Source organism: Diadema antillarum, unplaced genomic scaffold (assembly GCF_040938485.1).
Source record: "Diadema antillarum isolate AM-2024a unplaced genomic scaffold, OU_Dant_1.0 seq00000877_RagTag, whole genome shotgun sequence".
In the NCBI taxonomy this organism is placed as follows: domain Eukaryota; kingdom Metazoa; phylum Echinodermata; class Echinoidea; order Diadematoida; family Diadematidae; genus Diadema; species Diadema antillarum.
The window spans coordinates 119848-136352 of NW_027271741.1; the positions used below are offsets into that span (position 1 = coordinate 119848).

Consider the following 16505-nt stretch of genomic DNA (forward strand, 5'->3'; position numbering starts at 1 on the left):
ATCCAATTGCCGGAAGTCACATATTGATGTGATTCTGTGCCTGTTGTATTGTTTTCTCAGGTCATCAGTGGTACTGAACGAGAATGGTGCATGAGGTATACCGATAATGTCATAAATTAGAAGTCCATGTGTGAATGTTTTATGATCAAGGTTATCAATTGCTTTTGAGAGGTCCATAAATATCTCACCTTATCTCCCCATATACAAACATATCTGAATGTATATGTTTAACAATATTTTGAACTTCACTGTTAAGTGTTTGTTGTGAATGTTGTAACCAATGTGAAACAGAGCATTGTATGGCAAACACTACGTGATGCAAATGTCCCTGAAACAGACACAACACTGGAACAAATTGCCATTTGGTTCAATTTCTCTACAGAGTTTTGCCCTGCTGTTACAGCTCTTGATTAACCAGTGAAGAAAGAAATAGCAGTGCAAAGTTTGAATTAGTCAATAATCAGTCATGTCTCTATTGTTTGACTGTATAGATGTCTGTATATAAAGTATGAATGCAAACTCTAATATATGCCATTTTCTATTTTTGAAAGTAAGGTCAACATCAAATAGACAAATATATATATATATTTTTTCAATTATATACCACACTTGTTACATCACAAGAAATATCTTGAAGATGCTTTTAAAGTTATTACATATATTTGAATACATGTAATTTTCTTCAGATTTTTTTTTTAAATTTTGTCTCAGATTAATAAAATTGATGCATCCATTTTTTTTTGCATTTAAACTCTTTGAATATTATATTCTATATTATATACAAAGAGAGAGAGAGATTATAAAATGTGTGTCTGTGTTTGTGTGTGTGTATGTGTGTATATTATGCAGTCAATAATCTTTTGTGTCACCTTGACCACAGAAACGCATGCAGTGGACTATGAGACATATGTGGGCTGAAGATGAAGTTGCAAAAGGCAGGTGTGGCCCCTAGGACATAAACTTTGTCAAGATGGAGGAAGCAAAAGAGACCCAGGGCCTGTCAGGGAGTAAAAGAGATGGCAGTGCAGGGGTCTCATCAGCAGATAATAGCACACAGGAGGCAAGTCACTTCTAATCACAGAAATTTTCAGTTTACTTTTCTATAAATCTTTCATAGTATCCAGGAGCTTTCATCTTTCTGGAAAAAAAAATGTTCTGTGAAATATTGTAAATTATGGCAGTATATAGGGCCTACATATATATATATATGATACATATATATTTCATTCTTTCAATTTATTTATTTATTGTTTTTGCAAAATAAACCTGTTTTGCAGTTCATGTGAATGAATTATTTTATATACATTATAACTCTCAGATCTCTGGGACCACTAGTGTAGCCTTCAAAACATATACTGAGACATGCATATACTTGTACCTTAACTCACAGATGCACACACATGTACACTTGATCACAGATTCATACACACAAACATGCACTCACACAATCTGCTCTTACAGTGAACATCAACATCTTTCATCATTTCATCCTCGTCAGAATCTACGTTGATATATCTTTCATCATTAGTAACTCTGTGTTATTTTCATCATCAACAGCAATCCTTTGTTTGATGTCTCAGAGCAGGTTTTTGGAAGGCAGCTAAAAACAAGACTAATAAATAAATGAAATAAATAAATAAATGCTAGTGAATAAAATGATGTGTCAATGTCTATTAATTTCTGCCTCTTATTAAAAACTAGAAATGGACCAAGAGCAAGTCTTCCCCTCCAAGTAAGATTCCTGTTCGAAGAAGTCCACACAGTCACTCTCAGACAGGCACTCCAAAGGTAAGCTTAACCCGTTGATGACTAGTCCCAAGTATACTCGGGCAGGTGTCTATGGGATATGCGTGGATAGCAAAATGAGCCCATCCTAAACAGGTCATAATGCAATAGACGGGGCCCCATCTCATTAAAAAAAAAAGATAATTATGATAACAACTCTTGCTGGAATGGCAATTGTCATGGTAACGATAGGAATCCAGCTTCCTTATTGGCTCTTGCTATGGGAAGTTGCCATTCCAGCAAGAGTTGCCATCCTAACGTATGCAATGAGACCCAGATAACTGACATAGTATGTAATTATATAAACATATACGAGTATATAAACACACTTGAAGTGCAATAGGCCAGCTTACTATACCTGGTAGAACCCTAAGCATATTTCTTAATATTTTTCTTATCAGCATCCTGTGCACTTGTTTGATACAAACAGTAGTGTTGTGGGGCAGTTCAACCAAATAACAGCTACAATTAAAATCAAAAGAGGCACTCTGGTCTATCAAGCAATGTTGAAATGAGGTTTAAATGGGAAACTGTCAATAATAAATGAGACTTTGTTAATGGCTTAAGCGGAATCTACCATCAACTTTAATGCCACGTAGGTATTTGAAGAGGTTGAAATGAAATTGTTTTGCTTCTTGAATTACTGATTAACCAAGAGACAACATACCAGTGAAATTGTCATGTTTTAAAGCCTTAGGTAAAACAGAATTAAATTGTAATGTGCGTTGTGAACACCTTGACATTTTTGGGTAATTTGTCTTACAGAAAAGGAGTGTGTCACCCAGAATTCCTAGGTTGACTCTGAGTAGGGCCAGTCCACCACAACTATCAGCCCCAACTTCTCAACCCCTAGGAGCCAGCAAGGTATGCAACTGTCATAGCAATGTATTGCCTTCTTTTTTCCCCTTTTATTTTATTTATTTTTTTATTTATTTTTTTGAACTCAACAAAATGTTCATATTTTGTTAAAGTTTTGTTTTCTTGTGGGCCTATACCACTGTACCCAGCTGTCAAAATTGCACACAACTGCTTAGGGTTATGAGGGCAATTTGACTTGTAAAATTTGTATTGGAAGCAAGATCGAATTTACTTTGTTTTCATGCCCAAAATAATTACATCAAAATTAATGCACACACATACACATACATGCACAAGGTCAGAACAGAGTGTGGGGACACACACACACACACACTCACACACACACACAAAGATTTTCAGAGTCCCTTGCCAGCCTGCTTATTAAGCCACATAAAACACTGCCCAGAGCATACTTAATGATAAGAAATAAGAATGGATTGATACTTAGGCATTAATCATGGTTACCTAGGTGTGTCATGTATGAGATCAGTGGGGAGTAGCAGAATGTTTACTTTGTTTTTCAGAGCCAGAGGGTTAAATTGAAGGATGAACCTGTTTCATTTGCAGATTGCAAGAGTGTCATCACCCATCCCACGACAAAGTAATGGGAAATCCCCTCATGTCTCCCTCAGAAGTAATGACGGTGACCCTAATGTCAGCACAGAGCGGTCCATTACACCGACTTCTCTTGATGTGTCATGGGCATCCCTTGAAGAAATTGATAAAGATGTGGTAAAATGATACTCAATCTTGTATCTCAATCTTTAGATAGTGTATGAGATATTTTTGATTTCTTTCTAGTTGGTATCATTGCCCTCTTCACCAGTATTAAGAAGCATCATCATCATCATCATCATAATGATTCTAATCATTATCTTTCTAATCATCATCCTCATAATAATCTTTTAGTCATTATTGCCATCTTGATCATCATCATTCATCAGTACCATCGTCATTATTATCTCAACAACATCATCATCATCTCAATGATAAATTTCATCATCGTCACCATCATCTTCATCTTCATCACATGTAATGTACGTGAGTACATGATATCATCATGTATATACTCTTCATCATTTTTATCATCGTCATCTTCATCTTCATTATCTTTCTTTTTTGTCCATATATTTTTTTATAAATGTCTGTGTATGATACCATTGCATAACCTTCCCAATTTTTCAATGCTATTATCCTGATTTTTTTTTTTTCGAACTTGTACATGATTTGTTTGTTTTTGCTGAGGCAAGTTTTGCTTCATCCAGAAAAAGGATAATGCTCTATATCTGAGTGTCATCATTCACAAATAAACTTGTTTTCCAGTTGATTGTGCATTGCATCTCATATCTCTAGTACACTGATAATGGTAGATCTCGATGCCAAATCAAGTTTCACTATTTCCAGATAATGTGGCTTGCAGCTGATTGTATGTATTGCTTCTGTATAGCATCTGTAGTGAAACGGATTTTGCTTAATCTCTATAAAAAAATTGAACATCTTTATTCAGCAATAACATACTTTTTTGCAGCTGATTTTATGATGCTCCATGGCTACAAATAGTAGAAGTAATTTTGCTAAACCTTGATACAAGTGCTAATGATATGTTTGTTTGTTTGTACTTTTGTTTTCAGTCTCTTCCAGTGGTTGGTTCTGAATGGCAGGCAGAGAGAGAGTTTTATGAAGACCAAATGTCTGCCTTGAAAAAGAGGGTGAGTTCAAGTCTTTCTGTCATTAATCCTTAGCATGCTTCGAGTTCTGATTGTCCAAACTCCGTGATAAAGAAAGGGTTGATAGCCATGATCTTTATGAAATGTTAGACAGGAGATGATGGTATATCGTGCAAGACTCTGGCAAACTTTCCATTTATGTTGGGACTTCCGAGTATGAAATTTGACACATATCTGCTCCATGAAATGTGATATGTGTATACTGAGTAGTCATCAAAATTTACGACTGAATGATATGTCATTGTATACATTGATGATGCAAACTTGCAGGCAGAGTAATTCTCATTGTCATTGTGAGATGAAAGGTGATTATATTTATTCTCTCTGATAATTTCAAAGAGGAGAAAAAAGACAGAGTCAAATGTGAGAGGGAGTAAGATTTTTCAGGTGTGAAATGTAGAAAATTTTAAGATTGAAAAATATGATGATCATCATGCAGCCCCAAAATATTTCTGACTCAAATGTTTCATGTCTTTAACTCTCATCAAAAGTACGATGTACCCTGCTTTTTTATTACTTATGTTGATGTCTCTTTCCTTTTATTTCTATTTTCATTGTACATATATATGTGTTATTGATTATGTTAGAGATGGACAAAAAAAGAACTTGAACTGATAACACTATCATGAACTCATTAATGAAATACTGAATCGCTTTAGATCATTACAAAAATAAATGGGAGTGCTGACGTAAGAGTTACCAACTTTACATGATGAATTAGAGTAGAGAGTCAATGCCAGTCTCAAATGAGTAGAATTTGTTGTATTGGTGATGATTACAGTGTTGCTAGTGAAGAATAAATCAATTTACATTGGAAATGAAAAAATTATAATCAAAATGTTGCCCTCAGGTGATGGAAGTGGAAGAGTCCAAGCGGGAGCTAAAGAGTGAGCTGGATGGGGGGCAAGATCAGAATGAGCTCTTGGAGTTCCGGGTCCTCGAGCTTGAAGAGACCTTGAAAGAGATTCAGGAGAAAGAAGGTGGTCGGTCTTTGCAGGTATGTTAACTCCTCCACTGTCGGTCACTGCTGTGAAAGTAGACGCTTTCCCATCATTAATACGATTTATTCGATTTCACTGAACCTTGCCATTTTATGATTTTGTGGATGATAATGTTTTGTGTAAAATAGAATATCTCCAAAATAGATTTATGACATTCTTTTCATGGTTGGGGAATTATTCTTGCTATGCAGTTGATTAATCCGTCGAGGACGAACTGATTGTGCTGTATAACACACATTTCCCATAGACACCTGTGAGAGTATGACTCGGCACTAGTCTTCAATGGGTTAATGGACTCATTTTTCTATATTATGGTTTTTGTGTTCTTGCCTCAAAAGGTTCTACAGTTGTTATTTTTGTGTGTGTGTGTGTGCGTGTGTAGAGGGCAGCACTGCAATTTATTGTAATGGTGTTGGAAAATGGAAATTCTGTGTGGAAAAAGAGGATAGTACTATTCAAATTATTTGTGTGTGTGTGTGTGTGTGTGTGTGTGTGTGTGTGCGTTTCTCCATTGACCTATTCGGATGTTTTCTGTAAATGTATGCCATAGTTTTGATGTTGATACTGAGAGACAAGATTATTCTCCTTCCTGCTAAAGTAGATTTTGTAGAATTAGCCATTTCTTCCAAAGCAATGCTATGAATTTACTTAACACTTTGTAATGATGGTCTCTGAAACCTTTTATTATGCTTTTTTGTTGTTGAAATCTAGAGATAAGATTGTTTTCCATTTCCGCAAATTGACAATGTGAAATTAACATTTTATCCCCAAATGATGGCATCGATCAGATAAACACTCTGTTATAATGGTCTCTGAAACCTTTCATGATAACAATTATAAATCAAGAGACAAGAACAACAAAATGCAAGTGATACTGAATCATGAATTTATGACAGTTTTGTTAAAAATTGTTTCATTTGATGAATGACATTGATTTAGCCAAACAGCTCACAGATCCAATCTGCCATCAAAAGTGAGGGTAGTCCGACCCTTCAACTCAGAGTACCCAAGGAGCAACTTGGTGTAAGTCAGACCTCTCACTCAGTCTTCTCTCTATGTAGCCAGTAATATTCAACTTGATCATGTACTACATGTATGGTCTCAGATACATACTGCTGGTGTCTGATGAATATTCATACTTTCATAAACACTTTGGTTTGCACTATTCAGCATGCAAAGAAGTTCAGTGGAAGTGGTGAAATATACTCTTTTATGCCAAAACAGTAATGATCTTAGTTTTGCAAGAAATACCATTCACACATTTGTAAAGGGTATGGCAGTTTTTGTAAAGATTGAATTATTCTGAATAGGTAAATCTTTAACACAGATGTCTAATTGGCTGATATTTATCTTTTTTTGTGTGTGTGTATATCACAGGTCAGTAATATCCCAGAGGTGAAGCAGCTTTTGGACCAACTGACTGAGAGTGAGGTACATGTATGAGTATTAAAAAACAGATTTGCATGACTGAAATAAGGAATAATTGTTGTTTTAATCATGTCTTTGAGGGAGGAGATTAGACTGTAAATTTGCTTTCAGGAGCCTAGATTGAGTTGAAAGCTAGGATAAGCTTTATATATGAAATGTCAATTTCAAATCAAGAAGCAGCATGGTCGGTTAAGGTGGCCATTACTATTCATTTGATATGGTTACTTGGGATTTTCCTGCCCGTAATTGGCAAAATTATAAAAGAACATTTTATACTTTATTTGTTTGTTGTCTATACACGTATCACTCTTATCCAGGATAGGCAGTGGTGTTTTCTGTTTGCTTGTTTGTTTGTTTGTTTGTTTGTTGGGGGGGGGGGGGGTAGGGACGAGGGTGCTGGGATGAAGTCTGAAAAACAATTTGATTTGATTAAAATTATATTTATTTTGTCTTTAGTCTTTGGTATTAATGATTGCAGTAACTGTTAATGATGTATCTTAAGGAGAACAATTTGCAGTGCAGTGATGATAAAGATATATAGATAGATAGTTAGATAGATATTGGTTTATTTCTTCTAAACAAGAATGGTACAAGAATGAAAATCTCAGCAGTGAGATAAAGATATCCATTTCTTTTGATTCTTTGTTCATTTTTCAGAATTCCCCATTTACTGATGAACAGAGCCTACTGTTGACTTCAATTTCACATGTGTTAGAGTCGGCAGAAGCGGTAGGTGACAATTCAGTGCATTTGGCCAGTAGAATTAGCTTTATGGTAGGTTAGGTGTTTGAATCCCTCTGTCATGTAATCCAGACCTCTCACAAAGGTTATAGCGCCCTCTAAAGCAAGTGTTGCGTCTGTTGCTTTTGAGATATTACAGTTTTCATCTGCAAAGGATGAAATGATGTCATTCACTGTTGGTGCATAGCGTTTCTATGTAAAAGTGAAACAAAAGCACTTTTTACTTTTTTTTTGTTTTTGTTTTTGTTTTTGTTGTTTTTGCCCTTTCTCAGAGGAGGAATGGCAGCTTGTATTACATTGCTCTGAAAAGAATCTCTCAGTAAATTGTAATTGTCTTTGAAGGGGCTGTAAAGTGGTTGAGGTTAAGATTCAGGTTTATAAATTTATTTATTTATTTTATTTTATTTTTTTTTTTTTGGGGGGGGGGAGATAATGAGAAACCTTCTATGAAATATGAAAGAGCATGTAATTCAAGAAGGATTCAACGTTTATTTGATGAAAATTGGCCTTGAAATGGCTGAGATATCCGAAAATGCGACCCTAATAAAATTGGCAGGTCACAACTTTTATTAGGATCTCTTTATTTTTCCTTGTTTTTCGATATCTCAGTCATTTCAAAACCGATTTTCATCAGATAAACTTTTGATTCCCCTCAGAGTTGTATGCTCTTTAACATTTCATAGAGTGCTTTCTAAATATCTCGCAAAACGTTACAAGCTGAATCCTCACCTAAACCAGTACTCTACAGTCCCTTTAATAATAAGCATGTGTTGTAAGTACAGCTGACAGTAATATGCAGGTCATAGACAGAGTGATACAGGAAATGATCAAACCCAAGTTTGATTTGTACCTGTAGGCTTACAATTATTTGCATATGAGGTTCAACACCTTTGACGGTCATACCTTTATTTTATAATCTTCTGGCAAAAGGGCAAGTAGTGGGTGGGTCACCATGCCTATATACAGTATTACAGCTGAGATGAAACTTAGCCTGATAATTCCTCAAATTCCTCATACTCTTAGGCAAATTTTTTGGACCCACCCAACTTCAATGTACAACCAGTCAATTACAAAAGCAACACTTCAAAGGGATAACAAGACAGCTGTAATCTTTCTTCTTTTTCTTTATTCATGTACCTTCTGCATGCTGCAATTGCATTCTTCTATATTTGAAATCTGGTTTGTTTGTTGTTTTTTTCATCTGTCTGCAGGCTATAAGTAAGCTCAAAGGATCAAAGGAAGCCCTAAAACAGCAGCTACTTTCAATGGAAGATGAGGCCCAGCTTCTAGAGAAGCAACTCCTGGTTCAGAAAGAAGAGAAACAAGCACTTGCTGCAGTACGTGTTTTTCATTTGCAAAATGTGAACAAGTGTCAAAGAGAATATTTAGTGATGATGACTTAGTTGAAGCATAGGTAATTTGGGCAAACTGTGATGTCTATTTGAGAGACAAGAGAAACTGAATATTTTGATATTTGTATATAAAGTATTTGTGATATGAGTTATCGGATCAACAGTTTATTAGAGCATGATTTATAAAGATGTTTTAGCTTTCTATCTGAGTACATTTAGCATTTCTCATGAACTAAAACACTTCAATTTTGATTTTGCTGTTTGCATTAACATAAAAACGAAGAAATTGATAAAAGGAATGTCTGAATGTTTTTAATTCAGGATGCCAAATCGGCCTTTTTAGCACACACACGTACAAAAATGACTCTTCAGATGATCAAGTACACTGCATGTGTCATCTGTTTACTCTTTCCTGATGTATAGAAACTCTTTGAGGTAGAGAAGGTGCAACAGAAACCGAGTCCTCAGAATGAAAATGGGCGTGGCAAGTATTACAGCACTGATGAGGATCACAGTGGATTCATTGAGGAGCAAAGTACCGGTAGTCACAGTCGGGTAAAGTTGTTATGGTTTTCCCGATATGTTCCCTTATTTCTTCCAAACTTTTTTAGTGTGTCTTTCAACTGTTATAGTGTGCTGATTCAAGAACATTAGATAGTGGTGATGTACCAGATGTTAATGACAAGACAGTGAAGATTACTATAATGACAATGATGATGATGATGATGATGATGATGATGATGATGATGATGATGATGATGATGATGATGATGATGATGATGGTGGTGGTGGTGGTGGTGGTGGGGGTAATGACTGTGATGATGATCATGATAATGACATGTATGAAAAAGATCATGCTTATGTTACGATAACGACAATGACATTGATGGCGATGATGATGGTGGTGATGATGATGAAAAAAAAATGAGGATAATTTTATAATAGTGGTCATTGCATGGTGATGATGAAGATCTTGTTCATGTAATGAAGATGGTGATGGTGGTAACAGTGATTATGAAAAAATAATGAGAGTAAATGTCTGGTTACTGGTGATGATGATGATGATGGTGGTGGTGGTGGTGATGAGGAGGACAAAAATGAGAACTATGGTGAAGTTGGTCATGATAATTATGATGCTCATGTAATAATGTTAATATGGTGATGAAGATGATGATGGTGGTTATCACGATATTTCCTGCTCTTGTAGAAAAGATGATTTATGATGTCAGAAGATGCTGATGTTGGCAGCTGGAGATGATGGTGGGAGTAGAAGTTTTGTCTGGTCATCATCTTGCAGCTGGTTTCATGATACCGATAACAATTTCCATAATGATTTCTTCCTGTCTTTCTGCATCTTGGCCACACCACAGACAAGTAATTTGAAATCTCAGAATCCAACTGACTAGATAACCTGGATTACCAAGTTAGTAGGGATATAGGACAGAGGATGCTAACTAGGTGTACTTAGAATGTCACTGCTCTGGCATCATGCTCTACAGATTTATGAAATTACTGAGTGAAGTAGATGGTCAGTTGATCAATGCAGCATGTTTCACAGTAAAGCCATTACTATAGCAAAGCATTTTACAAACAGTGTTTTATGAGCTGAATCTTTTTCTGAGATTACTGTTTTACACAAATACTGTATGTTGTCCTTGTCTCATGGAAGCAGATTTGAAGACAGGTAGAATGTTTAAAATGAATGTGTGTGCATGTGTAATATGTTATCTAATAAAGCATTGTTGGTTAATGTATACGTCTAGAAGAGTAGTGGCTGTTTTGATATGTTGTGAAGAAAATAATACACTTCTTTAGAAGAAGCTTTACATGCACCATATGACTTCAGTATTCTTGTAAATAGGCTGTCATCTTCTTAAAAATCTTCTCACATATGCTCTCACGATTAATGTGAGAATCTGAAAGACAATGTATTATTAATAGACCTTGTGCATATAACTGCTTAAGCTGATTATGTTTCTATGTGGTAATGACTTGGTTTTGTCAAAATGTAAATATTTACCCTGCTCACAATATCTTAAAAGTGTATAGTGGAAAAAAAAGCCTCTTTCCCCAACCTGATGTCTAGAATTATTGATGAAAACAGCCTTTCCAAAGAAGACGGATTCAAACCTGTTGGTAGAACAAAAGACGTCTTCAGGCTTGAAGAATGCGGTGAGAAATTGAATGGGCTTCCCTGCAGTGAATGGTCCTTTGAGAGACAGCTGCCTCCCCCCCCCCCCCCAACCCCCTTTGAATTCCAGCTCCCGCAAAAGGGGGTATTATTGACTGACTCCCAACAGGTTTAGGTTTCACCACGCTTGAGTGCTCCCTCCTCTATGACTAAAGACTTGAGTATACAAGGCTTGTCATGTGTGTGCAAGCAAAGTGTGTCTGTGTCTGTGCGTACGTTAGAAGCAAGTTTGAATCAGGATTGAATGCTCTGCTGCTGCTAGTCCAAGCCAGATATGCAGATGGCTTCTTGTTTGTATACTTGCGTGGGATATTTTCTTGTCGTTCATCGCTCATGATGATGCACTGGAATTTATACACTCTTCTGAGATAGGGTAAGAGAGACTTACACATGTATGTCCATCAGGGAATTAAAATGTATTTTGTAGTCCAGTATATGTACTGAAACTAGGGTCTAGACCTCCATATCAGAGTTGTGATTACGTAAGTGTGAACACAATTAGCAGTAGCTAGATTTTGCTCTCGTGAAAGATAGGATAGGATGAGGTGTCAGAAGAAATAGTGTGATGTCTGCTGTGAGAGATAGTAATGTGATAGAAATGCATAACATACACACATATGTGATGAGTGCTAAATTTGTTTGTTGAAAAGACAGGGCAAATAATTCTGATGTGTGAGATGTTTGTCTGGGATGTACATGGCAATTAACCTATGTTATATGTTAAAGATTTCTTTTTAGATTGTGACAGTTGCAAGTTCATCTGTGCCCTAGGCCTGAATTACACAAACTTGCAATTTAAAGGAAACCTATCATACCAAATGTTTGTGTTGAAACTGAATTAAAAGTTTTGATGTTAATTCTGCATTAGATTATTCTCTGAAATTTGTGTGTAAGTTATTGATGTAAACATGTGCTATACATGTGTGCGATGTGCAAAGGGACATCACCCCTCATATTTTTGTAATATTATTATATGGAAGTACGATAACTTTGGCAGATGAAATACTTTTGTGATATATTGCAACATAGCATTTTCAGTTCACATTGATTAGATTAATTACCAGTTTAAAAGATTTCTTGTGGACACATTGCCACTAACCATATAGAGGTCAATTAACCTGTTGAAGACTAGTCCTAAGTATTTTTTGGCTGGGCTGAATGGGACATGTGTGTTAATTACACTGTATAAGAAGATCAGTCCATCTTCAAAGTGTATATTGCATCCATTATTGCTTAGATTGGCATGGATTTAGCTGCTACAACTAATGATGCAGATTGAGTTACATTGGTAAACAATGCTTTATGTCAGTGCCCAATGATTGTGCTTGTGGAACCTCCTCCAAATTTCATCTTTTTTGTTCAAAGAATTTCGAAAATATTCTTCATAACCTATTTTGTTATGACAAGTAAGGTCAGCAGAAGCTCAGAGTTGAATTCTTAAGGAGTCCTTACTTAGGATTGCAGAGATTTTACAGGATATTTTTTCAACCCTGGAGCACCAGCCTGAAGGATCCAATATCATTCATGTCCCACACATGAAGTTTCATGTTGGAAGCAGTGTCATTCTTGTCCCACACATGAGGTCTCATGTTGGATGTGCCCATGCTTGGAGACATCATTTATGACCTGTGACATACAACATGCTTTCTACTTGGCAAGCAATGATATGATCATTCATGATGATGATCAGATTATATCAGTCTGTCTTAACATGTTCAACTGCTGAACTGTGAGTAATAATCTGAATACCGGTACCAAATATCGATTGTTTTGCTTCTATCTGGATGCTGTGGCTGTGTGGTTGAGTGAACACATACTAGTACTGAAAGTTTGCATGTACATGTCATCATGCCTAGCCTTCTTTTAGACCACCTTTGCTGGCTACTGTTAGCAGCTTCTATCATCAACATATACAATATGCACACCAAGGGCAAATCACATCTGATACCTCATCATGTTACATGCCTGACGATCCTGAGCTGATGAACTTGCAATTGACTGGCAACCTCAGTGGTGTATTCATACAAATTCATGGGAACCTTTGCAATCCCAAAAGCAATTATTCCAGTTTGTTTCATGACTCCCTATTTATGTCAACACTTGCTCGCAAGCAGTTGAGGAACTACCAGTACCGGTACACCATGCATCGTAAGAGCCATACACTTCTTTACTTGAGTTTTATCCTACTATCCAATGCTGCTGACATTGAACTGAATCCAGGACCCCGAACTCCGAAATACCCATGCCAAATATGCTCACGTGCTGTAACCTGGAGACAACGTGGTGTAGCCTGTGATGACTGCGACCAGTGGTATCATGCAGATTGCATGGGAATGTCGACGCAAGTTTATGAAGCTTTGAACAATGTGTCATGGCATTGTATCAAATGCGGCATGCCACAGTTTTCATCCAGCCTCTTTAACTCCACAAATGTAGAAGTTAGTAACACTTTTGATGTCCTAGGATCACTTGATAATATCGCTACGAACAGCATGGAGACAATGACCAGTAGTTCTTCATTATCAGCCGATGGTCCCAGTTCTCCATTGCGGGCTTCTTCTCCATTAAAGGCTGGAAGGGAAAAACAACACTCTAGGCCAAGAACAATGAAAGTGCTCAACATAAACTTTCAAAGCATCAAGAATAAGAAGGAGGAACTGGCCGTACTGATCAAGACAACGAATCCCTCTATTATTATCGGCACCGAAACCTGGCTCAACCCCACCATCAGGAGCTCAGAGATCTTCCCTTGTGACTATGAAGTGGTTCGTAAAGATCGACAGGATGGCTATGGTGGTGTATTACTGGCAATAAAGAATGACCTCGTATATGACATCATGGACACAACAGATACTGGAGAGCAGGTCTTCGTAAAACTCTCTTTTGGTGCCAACATAGCTTGATAATTGGAGCTCTATACCGCCCCCCAAACAGTGACATTCACTACCTCAATGACCTCTGTTCCGTTGTTGAAAAGGTTGCATCGCAAAACAAGAAAGCAGCTCTGTGGATTGGCGGTGATCTCAACTTACCAGATACTGACTGGGGTGACCTCAACATCAGCGGTCACAGCCACCCAGCCAGCCTGAACAATAGATTCATGGACATGACTTACAACTGTGCTCTCCAACAGATGGTGATGTTTGCCACACGTGGGGAGAGCACCTTGGATCTGTTCCTGACTAATCGACCAACCCTGGTCAACAAGTGCACCCCACTTCCAGGCATTGGAGACCATGATATAGTCAGCATAGACACAGATATTACAGCAAAGAGACGCAAACCAGTAAAGAGGTTAGTGCACACCTGGAAAAATGCCAACCTGGAGGAAATGAGGAAGGAATGCCATGCGTACCAACAGCAATTCCTAAAGTCACATAGTGAACTCAGTTCTGTTGCTGACATGTGGGAGGAAATCAAGACCACCTTACATAAATTACTCCAAAAGCATGTACCATCAAAGATGACATCAGGCCGTTTTAACCAGCCATGGATCACTTCTGCAGCCAAGCGACTTGCCAGAAGGAAGAAACGTGCATTCAAGCGAGCCCGCTCTACTGGCCAGCCACAAGACTTCCAGAGGTACAAGGACCTGAAAAGGTCTTCAAGGACTGCCTGCAAACAAGCGTACAGTGCCTACATCAACCACATAGTAAGCTCTGACATGTCATCAAAACCCAAACGTTTTTGGAGCTTTATCAACAGCAAGAGGACTGACAACACTGGAGTGGCACCTCTCAAAGCTCCCAGCGGAAGGACTGTCTCAGATAGTGCAAGCAAGGCACATATCTTGAATAATCAGTTTTCATCTGTTTTCAACAGGGATGAAAACATGGCAACGATTAAAGACAAAGGACCCAGCCCTTATCCAGACATGGATCAAATTTATATCAATCCAGCTGGAGTCCACAAACTGCTATCAAACCTGCAGATACACAAGGCCACTGGCCCAGATGGTCTACAAGCAAGGCTTCTGAAGGAACTTGCGAGGGAACTCACGCCTATCTTCACTGTCCTCTTTCAGGCTTCAGTCAACCAAGGCATCATTCCTGATGATTGGAAAAAGGCAGACGTAGTTCCTGTCTTCAAGAAGGGGGAGAGATATAAGGCAGAGAACTACAGACCCATCTCACTGACATCCATCGTATGTAAGATCTTGGAACACATTGTGTGTAGCAGCATTCTTGACCACCTCGATGACCATAACATCCTAAGTGATGCCCAGCATGGCTTCCGTAAGAAACGCTCATGCACGTCTCAACTCCTACTTGCTGTACAAGACCTTGCAAGAGGTATTGAGGATGGTGAACAACTTGATGTTATTCTCTTAGACCTGTCAAAAGCATTTGACAAGGTTCCCCATGGTAGGCTGATGTACAAGGTCAACTTCTATGGAATCAGAGGAAGCACCTACACTTGGATCCAAAGTCTGCTCAGTAATCGTTCCCAGAGGGTTCTGCTTGAAGGAGTGGCATCACATACAACACCTGTCCTCTCAGGGGTTCCTCAAGGGAGTGTGGTCGGTCCTCTCCTCTTCCTCCTCTTCATCAATGACCTCCCCGAGTATGTCTCTGCAGAGACCACTGTGCGACTTTTTGCGGATGACTGCATCGTGTATAGGAGGGTCAAGACGGAGGAAGATACTGAACAACTGCGGAGGGATCTGGATGCACTCCAAGTGTGGGAAACAGACTGGCTCATGAAATTTCACCCTCAGAAATGCCAAGTCATGCATGTTACCAACAAGAGGAAGTTGGTCAAGAGTTCAACACCTTACTGCATACATGGAATACCATTGACAGAAACTGAAAAGGCAAAATACCTTGGCCTCAATCTCCAGGGTAATCTCAAATGGAACAAACATGTGGATGTCACTACCAAGTCTGCTAACTCAACAAGCAGCTTCCTTCAGAGAAACATTAGAGACTGCCCCCTAAAGACAAAAGTGCTCTGCTACAAAACTCTTGTCCTCCCACTTCTAGAATATGCTGCCGTGGTGTGGGACCCATTTACCCAGAAGAATATCATGAAATTGGAAATGGTGCAACGCCGCTACGCTCGCTTTGCTGTAGGAGATTTTAGCCGTACAAGCAGCGTAACTGACATGTTGAAGCAACTTCAGTGGGCCACTCTTCAGGAGAGAAGGGCTCAGCAGAGAGTGTGCATGGTATACTCCATAATCCACAGGCTGATCGACATCCCACATGAACACTTCATACCAGCCACTGGACCATCTACACGAGGGAATCCAAACAAATTTCAAATCCCGTATGCCAGAACCCAAACATATCAGAAGACATTCTTTCCTGACGCAATTAAGCTATGGAACTCTTTACCACCAAGTATAAGTAGAAGCACCTCCCTACAGTTCTCCAAACAGAGGGTGCAACAGATTAGGCTTCGTTAAGCCTCTTCTGTCTTT

The 16505-nt window shown here is 38.1% G+C and overlaps 2 protein-coding genes across 2 annotated transcripts in view; both read left to right on the plus strand.

The window, feature by feature from the left end:
• Positions 1 to 929: 929 nt before the first annotated feature.
• Positions 930 to 6439, plus strand: LOC139740748 (uncharacterized). Its single transcript, XM_071651324.1, has 7 exons — positions 930 to 1060; positions 1702 to 1788; positions 2551 to 2649; positions 3211 to 3375; positions 4275 to 4352; positions 5221 to 5367; positions 6311 to 6439. The coding sequence occupies exons 1-7, from the start codon at positions 971 to 973 to the stop codon at positions 6437 to 6439; spliced, it is 795 nt and encodes a 264-aa protein (XP_071507425.1). The 5' UTR covers positions 930 to 970.
• Positions 6440 to 6754: 315 nt separating this feature from the next.
• Positions 6755 to 16505, plus strand: part of LOC139740749 (uncharacterized) — a 50976-nt gene continuing 41225 nt past the window's right edge. Inside the window, exons 1-4 of the mRNA XM_071651325.1 lie at positions 6755 to 6802; positions 7457 to 7528; positions 8752 to 8877; positions 9316 to 9447. Of these exons, the coding sequence (XP_071507426.1) occupies positions 8806 to 8877; positions 9316 to 9447 (204 nt within the window). The 5' untranslated portion in view covers positions 6755 to 6802; positions 7457 to 7528; positions 8752 to 8805. The remainder of the gene's footprint in view (positions 6803 to 7456; positions 7529 to 8751; positions 8878 to 9315; positions 9448 to 16505) is intronic.